This window comes from Agelaius phoeniceus, chromosome 22, assembly GCF_051311805.1.
Source record: "Agelaius phoeniceus isolate bAgePho1 chromosome 22, bAgePho1.hap1, whole genome shotgun sequence".
Classification (NCBI taxonomy): Eukaryota; Metazoa; Chordata; class Aves; order Passeriformes; family Icteridae; genus Agelaius; species Agelaius phoeniceus.
Genome location: NC_135286.1, coordinates 2908826 through 2924740, shown reverse-complemented (window position 1 = coordinate 2924740; position 15915 = coordinate 2908826). Strand labels below are relative to the sequence as shown.

The window sequence follows — 15915 nt, the reverse complement described above, 5'->3', positions numbered from 1 at the left end:
GTCTTGGCTCCTGGGAGCCGTGTCTGGGATCCTCAGGGCCGCATCCCAGGGGAGCGGCCATGGGGGAGCTCCTGGGCTGCTGCCAGAGCATCCTGCATCCTGTGAGCATCCAGCCACTCCCCGCCCTGCTGCTGCTCACTCCCACTTTTTGTCTCTGGCTGTCTCTCTTTCTCTCTCCTCCCACTCCTTTTCCATTTTCCTTTCTCCTTCTCTGTCTTTCCTAGGACTTTTTAGTAGGGTAATTTCTCTTTTTTTGTTTGTTTTTTCGTTATCAATAAACAGTTTTCAGATACAATGTTGTCTCAGTTGACTTAATGTTGTTCTGGATCATCTATTTTTAAAAGAATTCCTCGCAGTTCCCCAGAATATAAAGCCAGAATCTCCCTGCAGGGACAACCCCCAAGGTCCAATGTCCTGGAGATGGGGGAGCCCCAGCCCCACTCCAACCAAGACAACATCAAGAGCTGATGAGAATGAAAGTGAAATTCAGTGATTGAGCAATTTCTCATAAATTACCTCTCCTGACATTCCCTGTTGGGATCTTTTCTGCAGCCCTTTGACCCTCAGAGCACCACAGCAGACACAGGACAGGTTGGTGGTGTGGGGTGCTGTGCTGCCACAGTGGATGCTTGGGGACAGCACCCCCTTCTCTGTGTAGGGGGGGCAATAACGGGGGGCTGCTCACCTCGCTGTATCGGTGGGGAGAGATAAGATAGAATTGAGTTCCAGGCTGTGGGATGTGCCTGCAGAATGCCATGGCAGCATGGAGAAACTTGTCTCCCCTGACCTTAGGAAGAAATGCCACTTGGTGGATACCCTAAGGAGGGGGACTGCTGGAATCTTACAGTCACCTGAACAGCACGAGATGACCCCATGGAAGGGCGTTAAGAACGTTGCTGATGTGGCAATGTGTGATAGGTGACTTAGTGAAAAAAACCGTACAAGGAAATAGTGGGTCTTGAGCAAGGGTATAAAACCAACTCCTTTCTCCCAGTAAATATCTCAGTATCCCTGCAGGTCTGAGTCTGTGCCTCCTTTGTTTACACATGCAGAGCACACATAGCTGTGGGCCAGGCAGGAGACTGGGTGGGGACTGAGGGGTCTCTGCTTTTATAGCATGGCCAGGGTCTCCTGGGTGGGAGAGAGGTGGTTGTGATGATGCAAGGTGGCAAACCCTGCTGACCCCACCATCAGCCCATGGAAAAACATCTTGTTCTTGCTTCCCAAGGGACCAGGCTTATAGCAGACTCATGGCAGGTCTGGATCCCAGGACCATGGGTAAGTTGGGTGTCTCATGGGGTCTGGGACATGGGACCTGCAGTGGGGGGGGGGCACAGGGACCCTGGGGTTCGCCCCTTCTCCCCTCTCCTCCGGGGCCTCTGCAGGGTTGAAGGAGGGCGGTGCTGGGAGAGCTGCTGCTGCCTCTGGCACCCTGCCCTGCCCGGCACAGGGCACGGGGCTCCAGCTGGGAGAACCTTTAGTGCCCACACCACTGCCCTTCTGCCATTTTCCTTCTTAGACTTTGAGCCATTCATGATTGCATTTCTTCTGGGATTTGTCGTGGCACTTCTGCTTACAGGTGAGAATTTGGCACGGGATGAGCAGCGCTCGGCTTCACTTCTGGTTGTGCTGCTGAGAGGGAAGGGACAGCTCCGGGCAGTGCCTGGAGTTCTGCCTGTCCCCGCTGCTGCAGCCCTGCACGCTGCTCCTCTCCCGGTGCCCAGGGCTGTCCCCGTCCCTGCAGCCCCAGCCCTCGCTCCCCGCTCTGCTCCCTGGGTGCTTCTGGGGAGGCCGCTTCTGGTGCAGGGGGCAAGGGGAGATGTGGCTCACAGAGAGCACCCTAACACTGCTCTCTCCTTCATGCAGTATTGGCAAGGAATAAGCCTGTGGACTTGACTGTGAATACCAAGGTTGCACATTTCCATATTGGTGAGTGGGGAGGGCAGGGGTGCTGGGCTGTGCTGGGTGGAACACGGGGTTGTACTCTGGGCTTACTCTGAAACCAAAGCAGCCCATGAACCCCTCAATGGTCTGAATGTGCCCAAACTGTGGGAAAGGGATCCATCCCAATGCGGTGGGAAGAGCCAGGACCCGCTGGGGTAGGGTTGGGGCTGAGGGCATTGGGGCTGTGCAGAAAGGTGACTGCTCTGTGGCAAGAACTGCTGTGCCCACTGGCAGCAGTGGTCAGAGGTGGAAATGGAGAGCAGAAAGGGGCTGGGTGTGCTCATGGAGCAGAGCTGACTGCAGGCCAACTCTCTGGGCACAGACTGGGGAGACTCTTGCTGGAGAGACATTGTTGGCTGTCCCTGCCTCGTGCTTGTCCATCAGCAGACAGCCTCGATGCTTCTGGGACAGACACTCCTGTCTTTATAGGGGGGAAAGGAATGACCTGGCCTGCGAGCAGCAGCTGATGCCTTGCTGTCCAGAAGAAGGACTCCCGATTACCATGGCCAGTGAAGAGCAGCAGATTTCCTTCCTTCCAAGAAGCCTGATTTCTGTCTTCCAACTGCTGAAACTGAAAAGCCCCCACAGAACCGCATCTGCCCCTTCAAAAGTTTTGGATTACCTTCAGCACTAAATCCTGAGAAAGCTTTAATAAAAGTGCATTTCTGGTGTGTGTGTGTGTGTGTGTGTGGTGGTGCACAGCCCGAGCAGCCCCAGCCCGGCGCGTCCTTCCCCCACTGCTCCCGTCCGAGGCCTTCGGGGCCAAAGGGCTCCCTGAGGGGACAGCCCAGGGTGCGACCCCGAGCACGGGAGAGCCCCAGTCCTGCTCTAGCAGAGACAGAACCACCAAGGGTTAACAAGAAAGCGAAACTGAGCGAGCGGCTTCAGAGCATCTCAGAAATCAGCTGAACCGACACACCCTTGCTCGTACTTCCCTGCAGGCTTTTGTCCCTCAGAGCACAGTACACACAGGACAGGTTGGTGACGTGCGGCCGGTGTTTGGGGACAGCAGCCTTTCTCTGAGGGGGAGACAGTAACGGGGGCTGCTCCCCTCGCTGTGCCGGCGGAGCAGCCTCCAAAACCCGGCCGGGCAGGAGCCGGGGAGGCTGGTGGTGGTGCGGGGTCGTCTCTGATTTTAAGGGGAGGGGGCGGGCGTTCCTGGGTGGGAGAGGGGTGGTTGGGGGCGATCGTGCCGGGCAGCAAAGCCCCGCTGATCTCACTTGCTGCCTACGCAAAAAAAAAAAATCTTGTTCTCGTTCCCCAAGGTACCGGGATTAGTTCAGACTCATCGCAGCTCTCGCTCCCGCCCCGACGACCATGGGTAAGCTGGGAGGATCCTGGGGTGGGGGTTTGGATCCTGACGGGGACAGATCGAGGGGGGCACAGGGACCCTGGGGTTCGCCCCTTCTCCCCTCTCCTCCCGGGCATCTGCAGGGCTGAAGGAGGGCGGTGCTGGGAGAGCTGCTGCTGCCTCTGGGTCCCTGCCCTGCCTGGCACAGGGCACGGGGCTCCAGCTTAGGGGGGCTTTATTGAAGATGGGCTGGGCTGTGCTGGGTGGAACACGGGGTTGTGCCCTGGGCTTACTCTGAAGCCAAAGCAGCTCTTGAAGCCATCCCTGGTCTGAATGTGCCCAAACTGTGGGAAAGAGATCCATCCCAATGTGATGGGAAGAGCCAGGACCTGATGGGGTAGGGGTCAGGGCTGAGGGGATCAGGGGCTGTGCAGAAAGGTGACAGCTCTGTGGCAAGAACTGCTGTGACCACTGGCAGCAGTGGTCAGAGGTGGAAATGGAGAGCAGAAAGGGGCTGGGTGTGCTCAGGGAGCAGAGTTGACTGCAGGCCAACTCTCTGGCAGAGACTGAGAAGACCCTTAGTGGGGTACAGCCTTCCAGGTGCCCCCACAGCCCAAACCACTGAGCCTTGGCTGCATCCTGGAGCATCCCATCACCCACAAAGGGCAGCCACCCCCAAAACACCATCCTGAGCATCCTCCAGCTGCTGAGGGGCTCTGGGTCTGACACATGCATGGATTTGCCATGGGTCTAAACATGAAGAGCTCTGTGCTCAGGGGTGGCTGTGGACACAGGTGCCATCTGGGCAGTGCAGGGGACAGACTGGGCTGACACATGCTGTGTGTCCCATGCAGTTCCAGGTTGGTGGTTGTGGTGGGCAGGGCAGGGCAAGCAGGGCAGGACAGGATGGGTGGGCACTCCGGGGTGTGCCCCTTCTCCCTTTTCCTCCCAGTCTGGGGGGGCAGTGGGACCCACCCCTCCAGAGGCCTCTTCCCAGGGCTCTTCAGAGGAAAAAGGCAGATGAAAGCAGGGGGAGGCTGAAGGAGCTGCTGCTGGCTCTGGGGAGCTTTGGTGTCCATGCTCATGTCCTTCTTCCCCTCCTGCCATTTTTTCTCAGGGAAGAATGGAAGTGCCATTGGAGCTGTCATTGGAGCCACAGTGGGAGCAGGTGAGGGTCTGGCACTGGATGAGCAGCGCTCAGGTTCACTGCCCGCTCCCAGCCCCGCGTGGTCCTGGGGACGGGGCTGGGCTGGGGGCTGCAAGTACCAGGGCTGGGGAGAATTGGGGTGCAGGTGGGAGGAGGAGGGGCAGCTCTGGCTGCTGCCTGGAATGGAGTTCTGCCTGTCCCCGCTGCTGCAGCCCTGCACGCTGCTCCTCTCCTGGTGCCCAGGGCTGTCCCCGTCCCTGCAGCCCCAGCCCTCGCTCCCCGCTCTGCTCCCTGGGTGCTTCTGGGGAGGCCGGTTCTGGTGCAGGTGGCAGGGGGAGATGTGGCTCACAGAGAGCAGCCTAACACTGCTCTGCCCTCCCTGCAGGATTGGCACTGGTTGGCGTCCCGGTGCTCATTGGCGTGCTGGGGTTCACCGGGGGCGGCATCGCCACTGGCTCCGTCGCTGCCAAGATGATGTCGGCAGCTGCCATCGCCAACGGCGGCGGAGTGGCTGCTGGCAGCACTGTGGCTGTGCTGCAGTCCATCGGTGAGTGCGGAGGGCAGGGGAGCTGGGCTTCATCTCCATGGCAAGGAAAAGATGCTGGCTCTAGAGCAGAAGCAGCCCTTGAACCCCTCCCTGGTCTGAATTGCTCCAAACTCCCTGGGCTCTCCCTGCCCGGGAGGAGTCCTTGGCTGGCTGTGCCCAGTGCTCGGTCCCTCAGCAGGCAGCCTTGATGCTCCTGGGAGCTCAGATCTCGATTTGTCTTTGCAGGAGCTGCAGGTCTTTCTGTTGGTGCCAAAGTTGGGCTGACTGCTGCCCTGAGCTCAGCTGGTGCAGCAACCGGTGCCCAGCTAACTGAGTGAAAGAAACCTCCAAGTGACAACCCCAAAAAAAGGATAAAAACCCAAGTGACAAACCCAAGAAAAAGTACCTCGGGTGACAAACAGGAGGAGGAGACAACTCCAGATGAGGAACCCAAGAGAAACGAAGCAGGTTCCTGATCCCGAAGCCTTGCCTTGCACAATGCAGGTGCTGGGAAACCCCCACAGACCCCTCAGATCTTTGCCTCCCCTTTTAAAAGCTTTGGATTGTTGTGAGCAGGGATTTCCCTGAAGCCAATAAATGTGCTTTGCTTGCGGCAGAGTTGGTGTTTGTGTGTGGCTGCTCTCTTGGGTGATGGTGGCATTAGAGGGGGACAGGGCACAGGGGATGCTCAGTCCCCAGGACTGAGCTGCTCGCTGATGCTGCCCCCAGCTGCCCTGCACTCAGTCTGGGGCAGGGGAGAAGTTACAGCCCACACCAGAGGAACAGAACCCACTGTGAGTGGGAACACCAGGTGGCAACCACCAGGGGTTGCTGTGCAGGTGATCAGCTGCAATTTTAACTGTGGCTTAAAAACTGCTGAGCCCTCCCCATATGAAATCTGTGAGATTCTGCTTTTAAGCTGTGTCCTGCTTTGTAAACTGGTCTTAGATTCCAGCGTCATAGAGGAAAGGAGGATGGCTGCACTCTTTTGTTAAGGTTAAAGGTTTTTAATCACTTTTCCAGAATACAGATACAATTGAAACAAAAACTCTTTTTAGGGTCTCAATAATTCACTTCTGAATACCGTAGATTGAACTCTATAAATTCTCGTATTAGAAAATGTCTGTTTAATATAGGTTATGATGCACTGCTGACCTAGTTACATCTGAAGTAACACTTTGCAGTTTTATAGCACCTTTCATCACGGGGCTGCAAAGCATCCTGTGGAATTTTGCCTCATAATGCCCAAACGAGGTAGGAAAGTCTGGCCAATTTACAGAGGGTACAACCCAGGTACAGATTGGGAGGGACAAGGTATGAGGTGTCATTGATCCTCAGGAGTGACGGGAAGTGTGCGCTGGGGGTGAGTTTGTGGCTTAGCTGGGGAGAAAGTTCAGGTGCCACCACCCTCACCCTTCCCTCCAAAGCTGCAACCTGGCTCCCAGCAGGTCAAGAAGATGTTTGCAATTTGCTCTGGCTGTTTATGCTATAAATAGGCAGAAGAGAGGATAAAAAGCCCAGCACTCACAGGCCCAAGCTCCTCTGTTGACATATCCAAAGGTTGATTTAAGAATCAAGACTACCAAGCTGGGGTGTGTGGCTTGTGCTGCCCACATCCACTTGGATTTCCCAAGATTAAAACCATGTTCTTGGGATTCATTTTGAGATGTGGGGTGTAAAGCTCTAACTTCACTGTTTCATTGTCATAAAATCCCTTTTCCCATCCGAGAGGTGAAAGTCAGGTATCCCAGGTCTTTAACAAAAGTTGAATATCTGCTGAAAATCCTTTAGCTTAGGCAATGTAATGTCCAATGGACATTTCAGTTCTGTGGCTAGAGGAATCCAAGCTGCCCAAGTTCTTTTGAGCCTTTATGACTTTAAAAACCATTCTGCATCTGTGCAACACTCCCTGGAGCAGAGCCAGCACTGGTGCCAGTGGCTGAGCACCAAGGACCTCCTGAATGAGATGTTTGGAATATAAAACCATTAATCTTAGGGACTTAGTATTTATATTAGTGTTTTGCCATGTACCATCAATTACCTGCCTCCCCAAAGCACATTCCCAGCACCTTGCAACAGCTCTTCTGCCACTTGCTCTTCCTGGCATGTCCAAAATTGTTCCCTCTGAAAGCACAACACAACAGAAAACTTCTGGAATGCTCCTTGGGATTGTGGTGGGAAAACTGAAGATAAAAGGCAAGTTCTTATAGCTTTGCTGCTGGAAGAAATTGGTGCCAGTGGTCAGACTAAATGAGTGGTTTTTTCCCTTAGTTTAAAAAAATCCACCTAAAAAAGGGCTGAGGACAACTTCCTAACAAATGCAGTAACATTGTGCAAAACCATTTGGCCTCCTCATCGTTTCCAAACCAATTGTTTCCTCCTGGGGGAGATGCAAAAGCAGAGTGAGTCCTACCTGCCCAGCTCTGGTGCTGGAGCAAAGGGATTTCCCTGTAAGGCAAAGGAGGGGATCCCATGGGGACTCCTCTGTCACCTCACCCATTGCAGGTGTGAAGCTCTGGCAACATGAGACAAGACCTGCAGCTCTCAGAGGCACAACACACCCATTTCAGTGCTCCCAAAACTCCTTCTAGCCTTTCTCCTCAGCAATGGTCTGTCATTTTTACAGACTTTTGGTGCTCATACACAGGTAAAGAAAAAAAAACCCCAAAGGTTAATGCTTGGGAACTTAAAGGCTCAAAACTTATTTCTTACATAGCATCTTACAAGGCTGATGATGCTACAGGGGAAGTACTGCCACAGAGCAGCTCTTTAATGAAGGCAGCAAATCTTTGTGTTGCCTCTGGAATGTTTAAAAAGGACAAGAGGCCGAGGAAGAATGGGGAGGAACCCGTTGTGCTGAGGGAAGCAAAGTTCCAGCCATACCAGGGTTATGAGCACAGTAAGCACTGGGTGCTGGAGCATTTGTTCTGCCTTCTTTGGTTGTTAAGGCAACAGTGAAATTGCTGCTCAGGAGACCTGGGAGTTACTGAGATTGTTACCAAAAACCAATGACTTTATTGCACATTCCTGTGAGTCACCTCTGTGAGCCCTGGCACTGAGGCAGCAGCACAGCTGGGGACGGGTGATGAGAGACTTTGCTGCTGTTTTAAGTCTCCAAGGAGTTGGAAACCATTCCAGAGAAATCCTGGAGTGTTTTTTTTAGCAGTAGTTGGCAGAATAATTCTCAAGGTAATTTAACTTCCTTTTGCACCCAGTTCTGTGGCTTTCAGAGTGCCCCCAGTTGCTTTCTTTAGTGAACTGAAGTCAGGATGGAGCAGCAGGTTTGCACTGAGCACCTCCTGCACTGGGAGCTGCTGGAACCCTGTAGCAGGCAGTTTTCCATTTTTCTTTCTCACACCCATCTTTATTGATTCTCTGTCCACACTGAAACTACAGTTTAACACTGGATGTGGCACTCAGTGCCATGGCCTGGTTGACAAGCTGGTGTTAGTCTCAGGGTGGACTTGATGATCTCAAAGGACTTTTCCAGCCCAGTTAACTCTAGGATTCAGCAGGACACAGCAAGATTTTTTGTTTGTTTGTTTGTTTGTTTAAAAGAATATCTCAATAAATGTTGTGTGCTCAGCAGTCAGAAATGTTGATTACAAACAAGACCGTGTTCAGAACTTTGAGCCTGTGTGTATAATTTGTATATACTTTAATCCTTCAAGGTAATCCTTCTTCTGTTATCTGTGTGAACTTGAGTTGAGCTGACAAGAAATCCCTCAAGAGGCAAAAACAGCCCAGGCAGACCCTGGGAAAAACAGACCATTGCCAAAGGGCCTCCAAGCAGGAGTGAAATAGAAACTAAAACTACTTACTGTGTTAATTATTACCATGGAACTGCAGTGAAATGTTTCTCATGTCACAGCCACCACACCAAAGGAGTTTACACAATGTTTAACAACTCTGCTCTCAGCCAGTGAAAGTTAAAGTCATTTCACTTGCCTATCTTTCATTCTCAGTGCCTGCAAAAAAATTGACCACAATTAAGGTGTTCCCAGACAAGAAACAGTGAGGATGTTCAGAGGAAGAAAAGTGTTTCTCATAAGGTACAAATATCCTACGTTATTCTATGGGAATATTTCTGTTAAGGTCTATTAAGAAACTCTCAACACTTTGGGATTATTTTTCACCCCATCCCCATCCTGCCCTCCCCACAGCCTGTCCTCACTGCTGCCTTGCTCATTCCCAGGGGGTCAGGGAAGGAGGCAGCACCTCCAGCAGCTGCCCAGGAAACACAGGAATTCCTGGAGCCTCCCCTGTGCCACCGAGGCTCTGGGCACACCTGTGAGCAGCAGACACATCTCAGACATTCTTAATCCCCTACAAACTGATCTTTCCAGCATGGTTTTGTTTTCCCTGAACCTTCCCAATCCAAACCACTGTGCCTGCAATGTGATTGTTCAATGTACCAATGGGGAGGGGCAGGTTGGTGTCCATGGAGCAAGAACTGAGGCTGCAGGAGCATCCCTGTGCTGAGGAGTGGCCAAAACATCTCCCCCTGCCAGACCATGGAGAAAGCAGAACCTTTGCTCACAAATGACAGACACAGATGGGCTTTGGTCAGACAGAATCAGGGGCAGGTTTTACTTTTCACATAATTTTCTGTATTAAAAAATACATCAGTGAAATCTGTTACAGGCAGGGACAGGACTACCGAGTACACAACGTCAATAGACTACTTTCTGATTTTATTTTTGTTAAATTACTTTTGTAACTGCTAAAAAAATAATAATAAAAAAAAACGACCAACCAAAACAAAACAAAAAACCTGAAATATTATTCAAGGCTGTTGATTCTCATCTCTTGAAATTTTAGTGACAAGCTCAAATATCAGACCCTTGTTACAGAAGATGGATAACTGACCAGAACTAGATAAAAACCATATAATTCTCCTCTTCAAAAATAGCTTGGGTTTCCAATGAATTTGTGACCACTGCTCATCAGAAACATACACCTAGAGCTTGAGAAAACAGAGATACAGACAGTATCTGATAATGTCCTGTCCTCTAAACACCACATGGGAGCTTTACTCTTCCAAAAGACTCAGTAACAGCCAAGCCTTAAAAAAAAATCTCTTTCAATTTCCAACACTATGACTAAATCTCTTTGGGTGGGGCGGGATAAAAACACACATGGTCATTTTCTACCACAGTTCTGTTGTCAGAAGTAATACTGCATCCTTTGTACAACACTGCCCGTGTTGCAAAGGTGGAAAGAGGAAGAGTGTGTGTGTGTGTGTGTGTGTATTCCTGTTTGAAATGACAAAGCCCTCTCTAGATTTGCCTTACAAAAGAATCAAAACCATAGGAGTAGGGAAAGAGGAGAAAGGAAAGCTGCCTTAAGGGAAATAAACTTTCCACGCACCACAGTATTCACTGGGTTATATGGACAGACTGCAGAGCTACTGGCCTGGGCAGGGAATTCTGCACAGAGCCCAGGGCATCCCCTCCTGGACATTCCCCAAAGGTCACTCAGAAGTTTGACCTGCAGCACCTCTTCCAACACAGCTAGAGTTGGTGTGAGCCCGGAGCGGGAGCTGGAGTCTGGTCTTGTGTGACCAGTTAAGAGCAGCCAGAGTTGTCCCTTGGGATGGTCAGTGGCTCCTGCCTTCCTAACATTTTGATCCCAGTTTTCAAAAAACAAAAAAATTATAAAAGTGTAGGTGTAGGTGTATTTATAACGGAAGGTGTCTGTTTGTCTAAACCTCACCCCTTTCTCTCGTATCCTCTGGAAGAGCTCAAGGATCTCCACGTGTTCCTTGGCAGCAAGGGCTGCCAGCAGGCTGGGAAGTCACCTGAGCCACAATCTAGCTCTCCATGCCCGCCAGTGTGAGGGTAGATTTTACACAACCATTTTCCTTAAAAATATCTCACAACTTTTAAAAATTCCTAAACAGATAAAGGATTTATGCACCAATCCAATGGGTGAGTTCCACTTGGATTTGTTCTGAGGATTGATTGGTGCTGCAGGAGGCTGGGATTTGCAGCTTACACAGCTTGCTTCCTTTGCTTCCTTCCAGTTCCAGTTTGTACATCCACTGTGGTACAAAATCTGCCTGTAGGTGACGTTATCTTGGCTTATTTGAAACACATTTTCCAAAGGCTGGACGTATTCACATTTTGGTGCTTCTGATGTGTATTCAAAGGAAAATACCCCACTGCAGTTAGTCTGATAACTCAATATCAGAGTCCTCTGATTTGACTTTGGCAAGTTCTTCGTGTACCTCCCTCACCATAAGAATCCTTGTTAACATGATGTCCAAGGTTCCTGGGTCTATTGGCAATGTGGAATACCATATGGGGCTGTTGGGAACACAGGAGCGCTCGGGCTGCAGGTAGAACACATCACTCCTCTGCTTCACACTTTCAGAACTGCCAAGGCAAAGGAAACACACTTTAGGATGCATTTACAATCTTACCAACAGTTTAATAGAGAATCAGCAAAGAAATCAAAGTTACATTGGCATGGCAACACTGTCTCCCCCTTCTTAAGAGGGAACAGTTAAGTTGTTTCCAGGTCACCCAGCATTAATTGCTTTTAAAGAAACAAAGAAAATCAAAGTAACTTCATTACAGCAGTGGTTCTTCAGTGTCATCCAATTAATGGTATTTCACATTTCACATGCAATTTCTGACTTAAACTGGTTCTGGGATTCCAGAATTGCTGCATACTGTGGACAAGTGGAAATGGCCTCAAGGTTTAGACTGGATATTGGTGAAACTTTCTTCACTGAAAGGGCTGTCCAGCCCTGGCCCTGCTGCCCAGGACAGTGCTGGAGTCCCTGTCCCTGGAGGGATTTAACAGCCAGGTGGATGTGGCACTTGGGGACATGGGTTGCAGTGCCCTTGGCAGTGCTGAGGGAACAGCTGAATTTGATGAGCTTAGAGGGCTTTTTGAACCTAAATGATTCTAAGGCGGTGTCTAAGAGTGAGTGAAACCAAATCCCAGCTTGCCTGGCCATGCTGCAATGCTGAGCCCATCTGCCTGAAAGCCTGACTGACTCCAAGGCAGCCTCCAGGCTCTGGTAGGGCTCTGAGTCCCTCCTGCCTGGTTTTGGGATAATCACACCAAAACAGCAAAGGAAATTTGTACTGCTGCCTACACCACTGCAGAGGCTGAGCTATGAAATACGATGGGGAACAGGAAAATGCTTCCCCAGCCCAAGAACAACTAAAAGCTTCTAATAATGTGCCAGTGAAGACAAGGAAGGTAAGAAGAGGGAGAGAAAGAGTCTGGACAGCTGCATGCCTGCCTCTGCCTCAGGAATGGGACATTTGTAGTAAGCTCAGCAGGTACATTTCTGAGGATGATTTATCTGAGTTTCAGCTGACACTAATGAGAAGCTGTTTCATTTTATATGTGTATTTCCTTTGAAGAGAGAAGAACATCACCTTCCACCTGCTCAAGGATCTAAGTAAAGTTTCTATATAAATAGGAGAGAAAAATGATTTATATCTCTGTCCTTGCTATAGTCTCCTTCCTAACTCCTAAACACAAGTTAATCTCACATCTCAGCAGGTAAAATTTATCAGGAGTTTTACCTAATTCACTCTTCTCCTATACTCTTTCACGAGAAACATGATGTTCCTTGGGTGTTAGTTATAATCCCCTCACAACAAGGATGGTGTGTGGGAATTAAGGGAGAGGAGAATGCCATGGGCACTGTAGTAATGTCTCACATTTATATCAAAGAATTTATTTATTTAAAGAATACATCTCTCTCTGTAACTCTGCTCTTGACTCAACATGAGTAACAAACAAAATAAAAAGCTGTTTGGGGGTCTCAGAGCAGTGCTGCTGTTGGAATTCCTGTTCTGCTCCCACTGAGGGATTGGGAAAGCACAGGCACAGAATGTCTGAGTGGGCTCCTTGCCCAAATGCCTGTTCTAATCTACACACAGACCAAAACTCAAGTTCTGTCACTCACCATTTTGATAAGTAGAATTCATAGAGTCGGACTGGGCACCGGAGGGGGTTATCTGTGTTTTCAGCCATTTCCACTGCTGTGGGAACCTCCTCATCTTCACTGCGTTTCCTCTTGCCTACTGATAATTTATCTGGATACACAAAAATGGCATCACAGCAGTTCAGTGAAAAGCAGCACCTTCAGAAACAAGGCCTGGCATCTCAGCCCAGCACCCAGTGGTGACTGCATCACCCAAACCCACTCCTTGAACTGGTTCTGTCCCATGTCACCATCCAGCCATGGTCACCTGTGTGATCTGCTGTGTGGGCAAGGACTGCACATCCTACAGGCCAGGTCCACAGCCCATTCCTCATCTAGAAAACCCATAAGAACGAGCAGGAAAATATGGAGGATATCATTTTAGTTATTAAAGACGAATTCATGTAATGCACTGGAGCTAGGAACTGAAGAAGCCAAAAGGAACAAAGACTTCCCCTTCCCAAGTGCCGAAATTAATTGAGAACAAAAATCTGTGTATCTTTGTCTCTAAGTACAAGCCTCATATTGTTGTTCTCCACTGGGGCTGCCCCCCACACAGACCCAGGATAAATATGGGAATTAAAATGGCACAATAAAGGTCTGGACCTGCAAAACCCAAGATTGTGAAGTGCTGAGAAAAGGACTTCAGGAAAGGCCTTTAACTCCTGCAGTATTAATAGAGCTTTATGCAAGTTGAGGATGTTATGAAAGACTTTAAACAAATTTGCAGCCAAATCTGTGACACCTTTGTAAGTTTTTCCTGGGTGCCTTGGCTCTTTGAGAATTTCTGTTTAAAGCAGTGAAAATACTGCAAATGTATTCAGGATAGCAGCATATGCTCAGCTGTGCTTACTGCAGAACACATTTCTCCCCAATCCTTTTCAAAAGAGAAGCAGACAATACAAAATCACAGAACTCTCTGATTCTGTAATTCACACCACACAAATGTGACTGCCCAAACACCAATGATAAGAGAGCACTCACCTGATTCTACCTCTTGTTTTTGAAAGGGTGGGAAAAAACGTAAATATGTCATCTTAGTATTATACTTGAGAGTTCGGGTGCGCCTCATAACATGGGCAAAGGACAGTTTCAGGTGCTCACTGACATTCTTTAGTTGGAAATATTTGGTGTTGAAGAACAGAAGAGTGTTCAACAAAACGATGGGGGAATATGCACCCAGCTGCTTACATTCCCACAAGTGTTCCTCTTCAATTCTTGAGAACATATAACCTATAAAGAATGGGTAAAGAAAAAAGAAAATAGTTATTTATGCATATAAATCCTTTCTCAGCTAACCTCTATTCGTGAACCACATATCAAATCAAATTCACACCTATCATCAGTGTGAATTTGATCACCTATAATCCAATAAAACCAGAATATTGCATGCACAAACGTAAGAGGGAGCAGGGAGAACCAAGCTGTGGAACAGCATGATCTTCCAATACCTGAGGAGAAGGATAAAAAGGAACTGCAGACACCAGCAGATTCTCACTAAGTTCTAATTTCACTGTATTAAGCCACAGTCAGCCAACTGCAACAACGTGTAATTCCTACAACATGAAGTATGAGTTTAAAATGTCCCATTTTATGTATAAATAGCCCATTGTGATTATCCTAAATCAGGAAAGGGAGATGTGGGGGCTTAGAAGAAATTTGTTGTAAAAAAAAGTCACAGTGAGCAGCAAACTATAGGTAACTGGATTATTTCTGTATGAAATAAAAAGTTCATTTTTCTAAATGAAAAGGCAGTTGTGGAGTTGCCAACATTATTCAAATTTCACTGATACTCTAAAGATGTTGTGTGCTCATTGGGCTGGGGTTCAGCTCTATAAACCACATAATCAGGCTTGAAAACCAAATAAAAGTATCTGCAGAATTTGGGAAGTATTAATTTGGACTTGAGACAAGATTCCAATGATTTGTTAATGTGATCCCCAAACTCACCAGGAGTATTTCCTGCACTAATAGGGAAATATACACAGATGTTGCAGTACCTCATCTCAAATATAGAATTAAATTCTGGCTACTTGTATTAAAAAAAAGAGCTAAAACTTGAGGGAAGAAGAAAATGAATGTGCTGAGTGCCAGAATGGAAATCCTTTCTCTCCAGAGGCAAAGATACATTTCACTGTAATCATAACTGCTAAAAACAGACATAAAATCCATGGTGTAGAAAGGGGAGACTAATGTGAGAGCTTCAGATCACATTCCCTTCCTGGCCCTGAGAAAACATTAATTTATGATACAGCTGTGCCATGCAGATACATAAAACAAAAGCATTGTCCTACCATTTGGAAGAATTGTAGGTTCCCAGATTTTCAAAAGTTTTGTAAGTTCAATCATAAACCTGGAATAGGGCTCGGTGAAAATGTTATCTATTCTACCATTCTCAAACAGGTACTGCAAGAGAAAAAAACAGCAAGAAAACCAGTTTATGATTATAGAACAGTGTAGAGAAGATACAGCACATCAAATTCTTTTCCTTTCTTATCTCCCAGTGGCTTTTGGGGCCAAACGCTTTGGTGAAATCTCCAGCAAAACAGTAAATCAAATTTTCTGCAGGGACTGGGACCACTCCAGTATGAAAGGAGAGATCTCAGCAAGAACTGTGGTTAATATTTCAAGCTCTAGAGCTGTTTTCTGCAAAATCATATTCTTAATATTTTTGAAAGAGTCTGCCTATAAAAACCAGAATAGTTATTGAGAATTTTTCTGTTGAAATGAACTTTATATGTTAATACCTCCTGACAAGAGACAGAGGCTGCTGAAATTGCTCAACTTGCAGCACCAAGGAAGAAAAGTTCCTTAAACTTTTCAAGGAGCAGTTTAAAAAAGTTTTCTAAAAGGAGTTTGTATCAATAAATAAGTCAAAACTGTGACACAAAAATCCCTGATACTCTGAGAACTTATCAATGGCACTTTGAATTTTAACTCTTTCTATACTTTCTCCAAGCATAGCAAGGGAAAAAAAAATAAGATAATTTGATGTCTAATTAAATAGGTTTTATGTCAAAACAGCTTTTGACTCTTTATCTCAAAATGACTGTTTC

The 15915-nt window shown here is 48.2% G+C and overlaps 2 protein-coding genes across 6 annotated transcripts in view; one reads left to right on the top strand and one right to left on the bottom strand.

The window, feature by feature from the left end:
• Positions 1–2759: 2759 nt before the first annotated feature.
• LOC129130168 (uncharacterized) lies at positions 2760–5526 on the top strand. Its single transcript, XM_054648439.2, has 5 exons — positions 2760–2921; positions 3210–3265; positions 4353–4403; positions 4768–4929; positions 5155–5526. The coding sequence occupies exons 2-5, from the start codon at positions 3262–3264 to the stop codon at positions 5244–5246; spliced, it is 309 nt and encodes a 102-aa protein (XP_054504414.2). The 5' UTR covers positions 2760–2921; positions 3210–3261; the 3' UTR covers positions 5247–5526.
• A 3751-nt stretch (positions 5527–9277) lies between these two features.
• The window catches only part of LOC129130119 (zinc finger MYM-type protein 4), a 38941-nt gene continuing 32303 nt past the window's right edge, over positions 9278–15915 (bottom strand). For all 5 annotated transcript variants that reach the window (XM_054648363.2, XM_077189772.1, XM_077189773.1 and 2 more), the window contains 4 exons: positions 15154–15265; positions 13844–14092; positions 12842–12971; positions 9278–11285 (listed from right to left, as the gene is read on the bottom strand). In XM_054648363.2, the coding sequence (XP_054504338.1) occupies positions 11078–11285; positions 12842–12971; positions 13844–14092; positions 15154–15265 (699 nt within the window). In that variant the 3' untranslated portion in view covers positions 9278–11077. The remainder of the gene's footprint in view (positions 11286–12841; positions 12972–13843; positions 14093–15153; positions 15266–15915) is intronic.

Excerpts from the sequence above, each read along its gene's own strand:
- LOC129130168 (XM_054648439.2), top strand. Across the intron at positions 4,404-4,767 it reads TGGAGCCACAGTGGGAGCAG|GATTGGCACTGGTTGGCGTC; the intron begins GTGAGGGTCTGG and ends CCCTCCCTGCAG. Across the intron at positions 4,930-5,154 it reads GGCTGTGCTGCAGTCCATCG|GAGCTGCAGGTCTTTCTGTT; the intron begins GTGAGTGCGGAG and ends TTGTCTTTGCAG.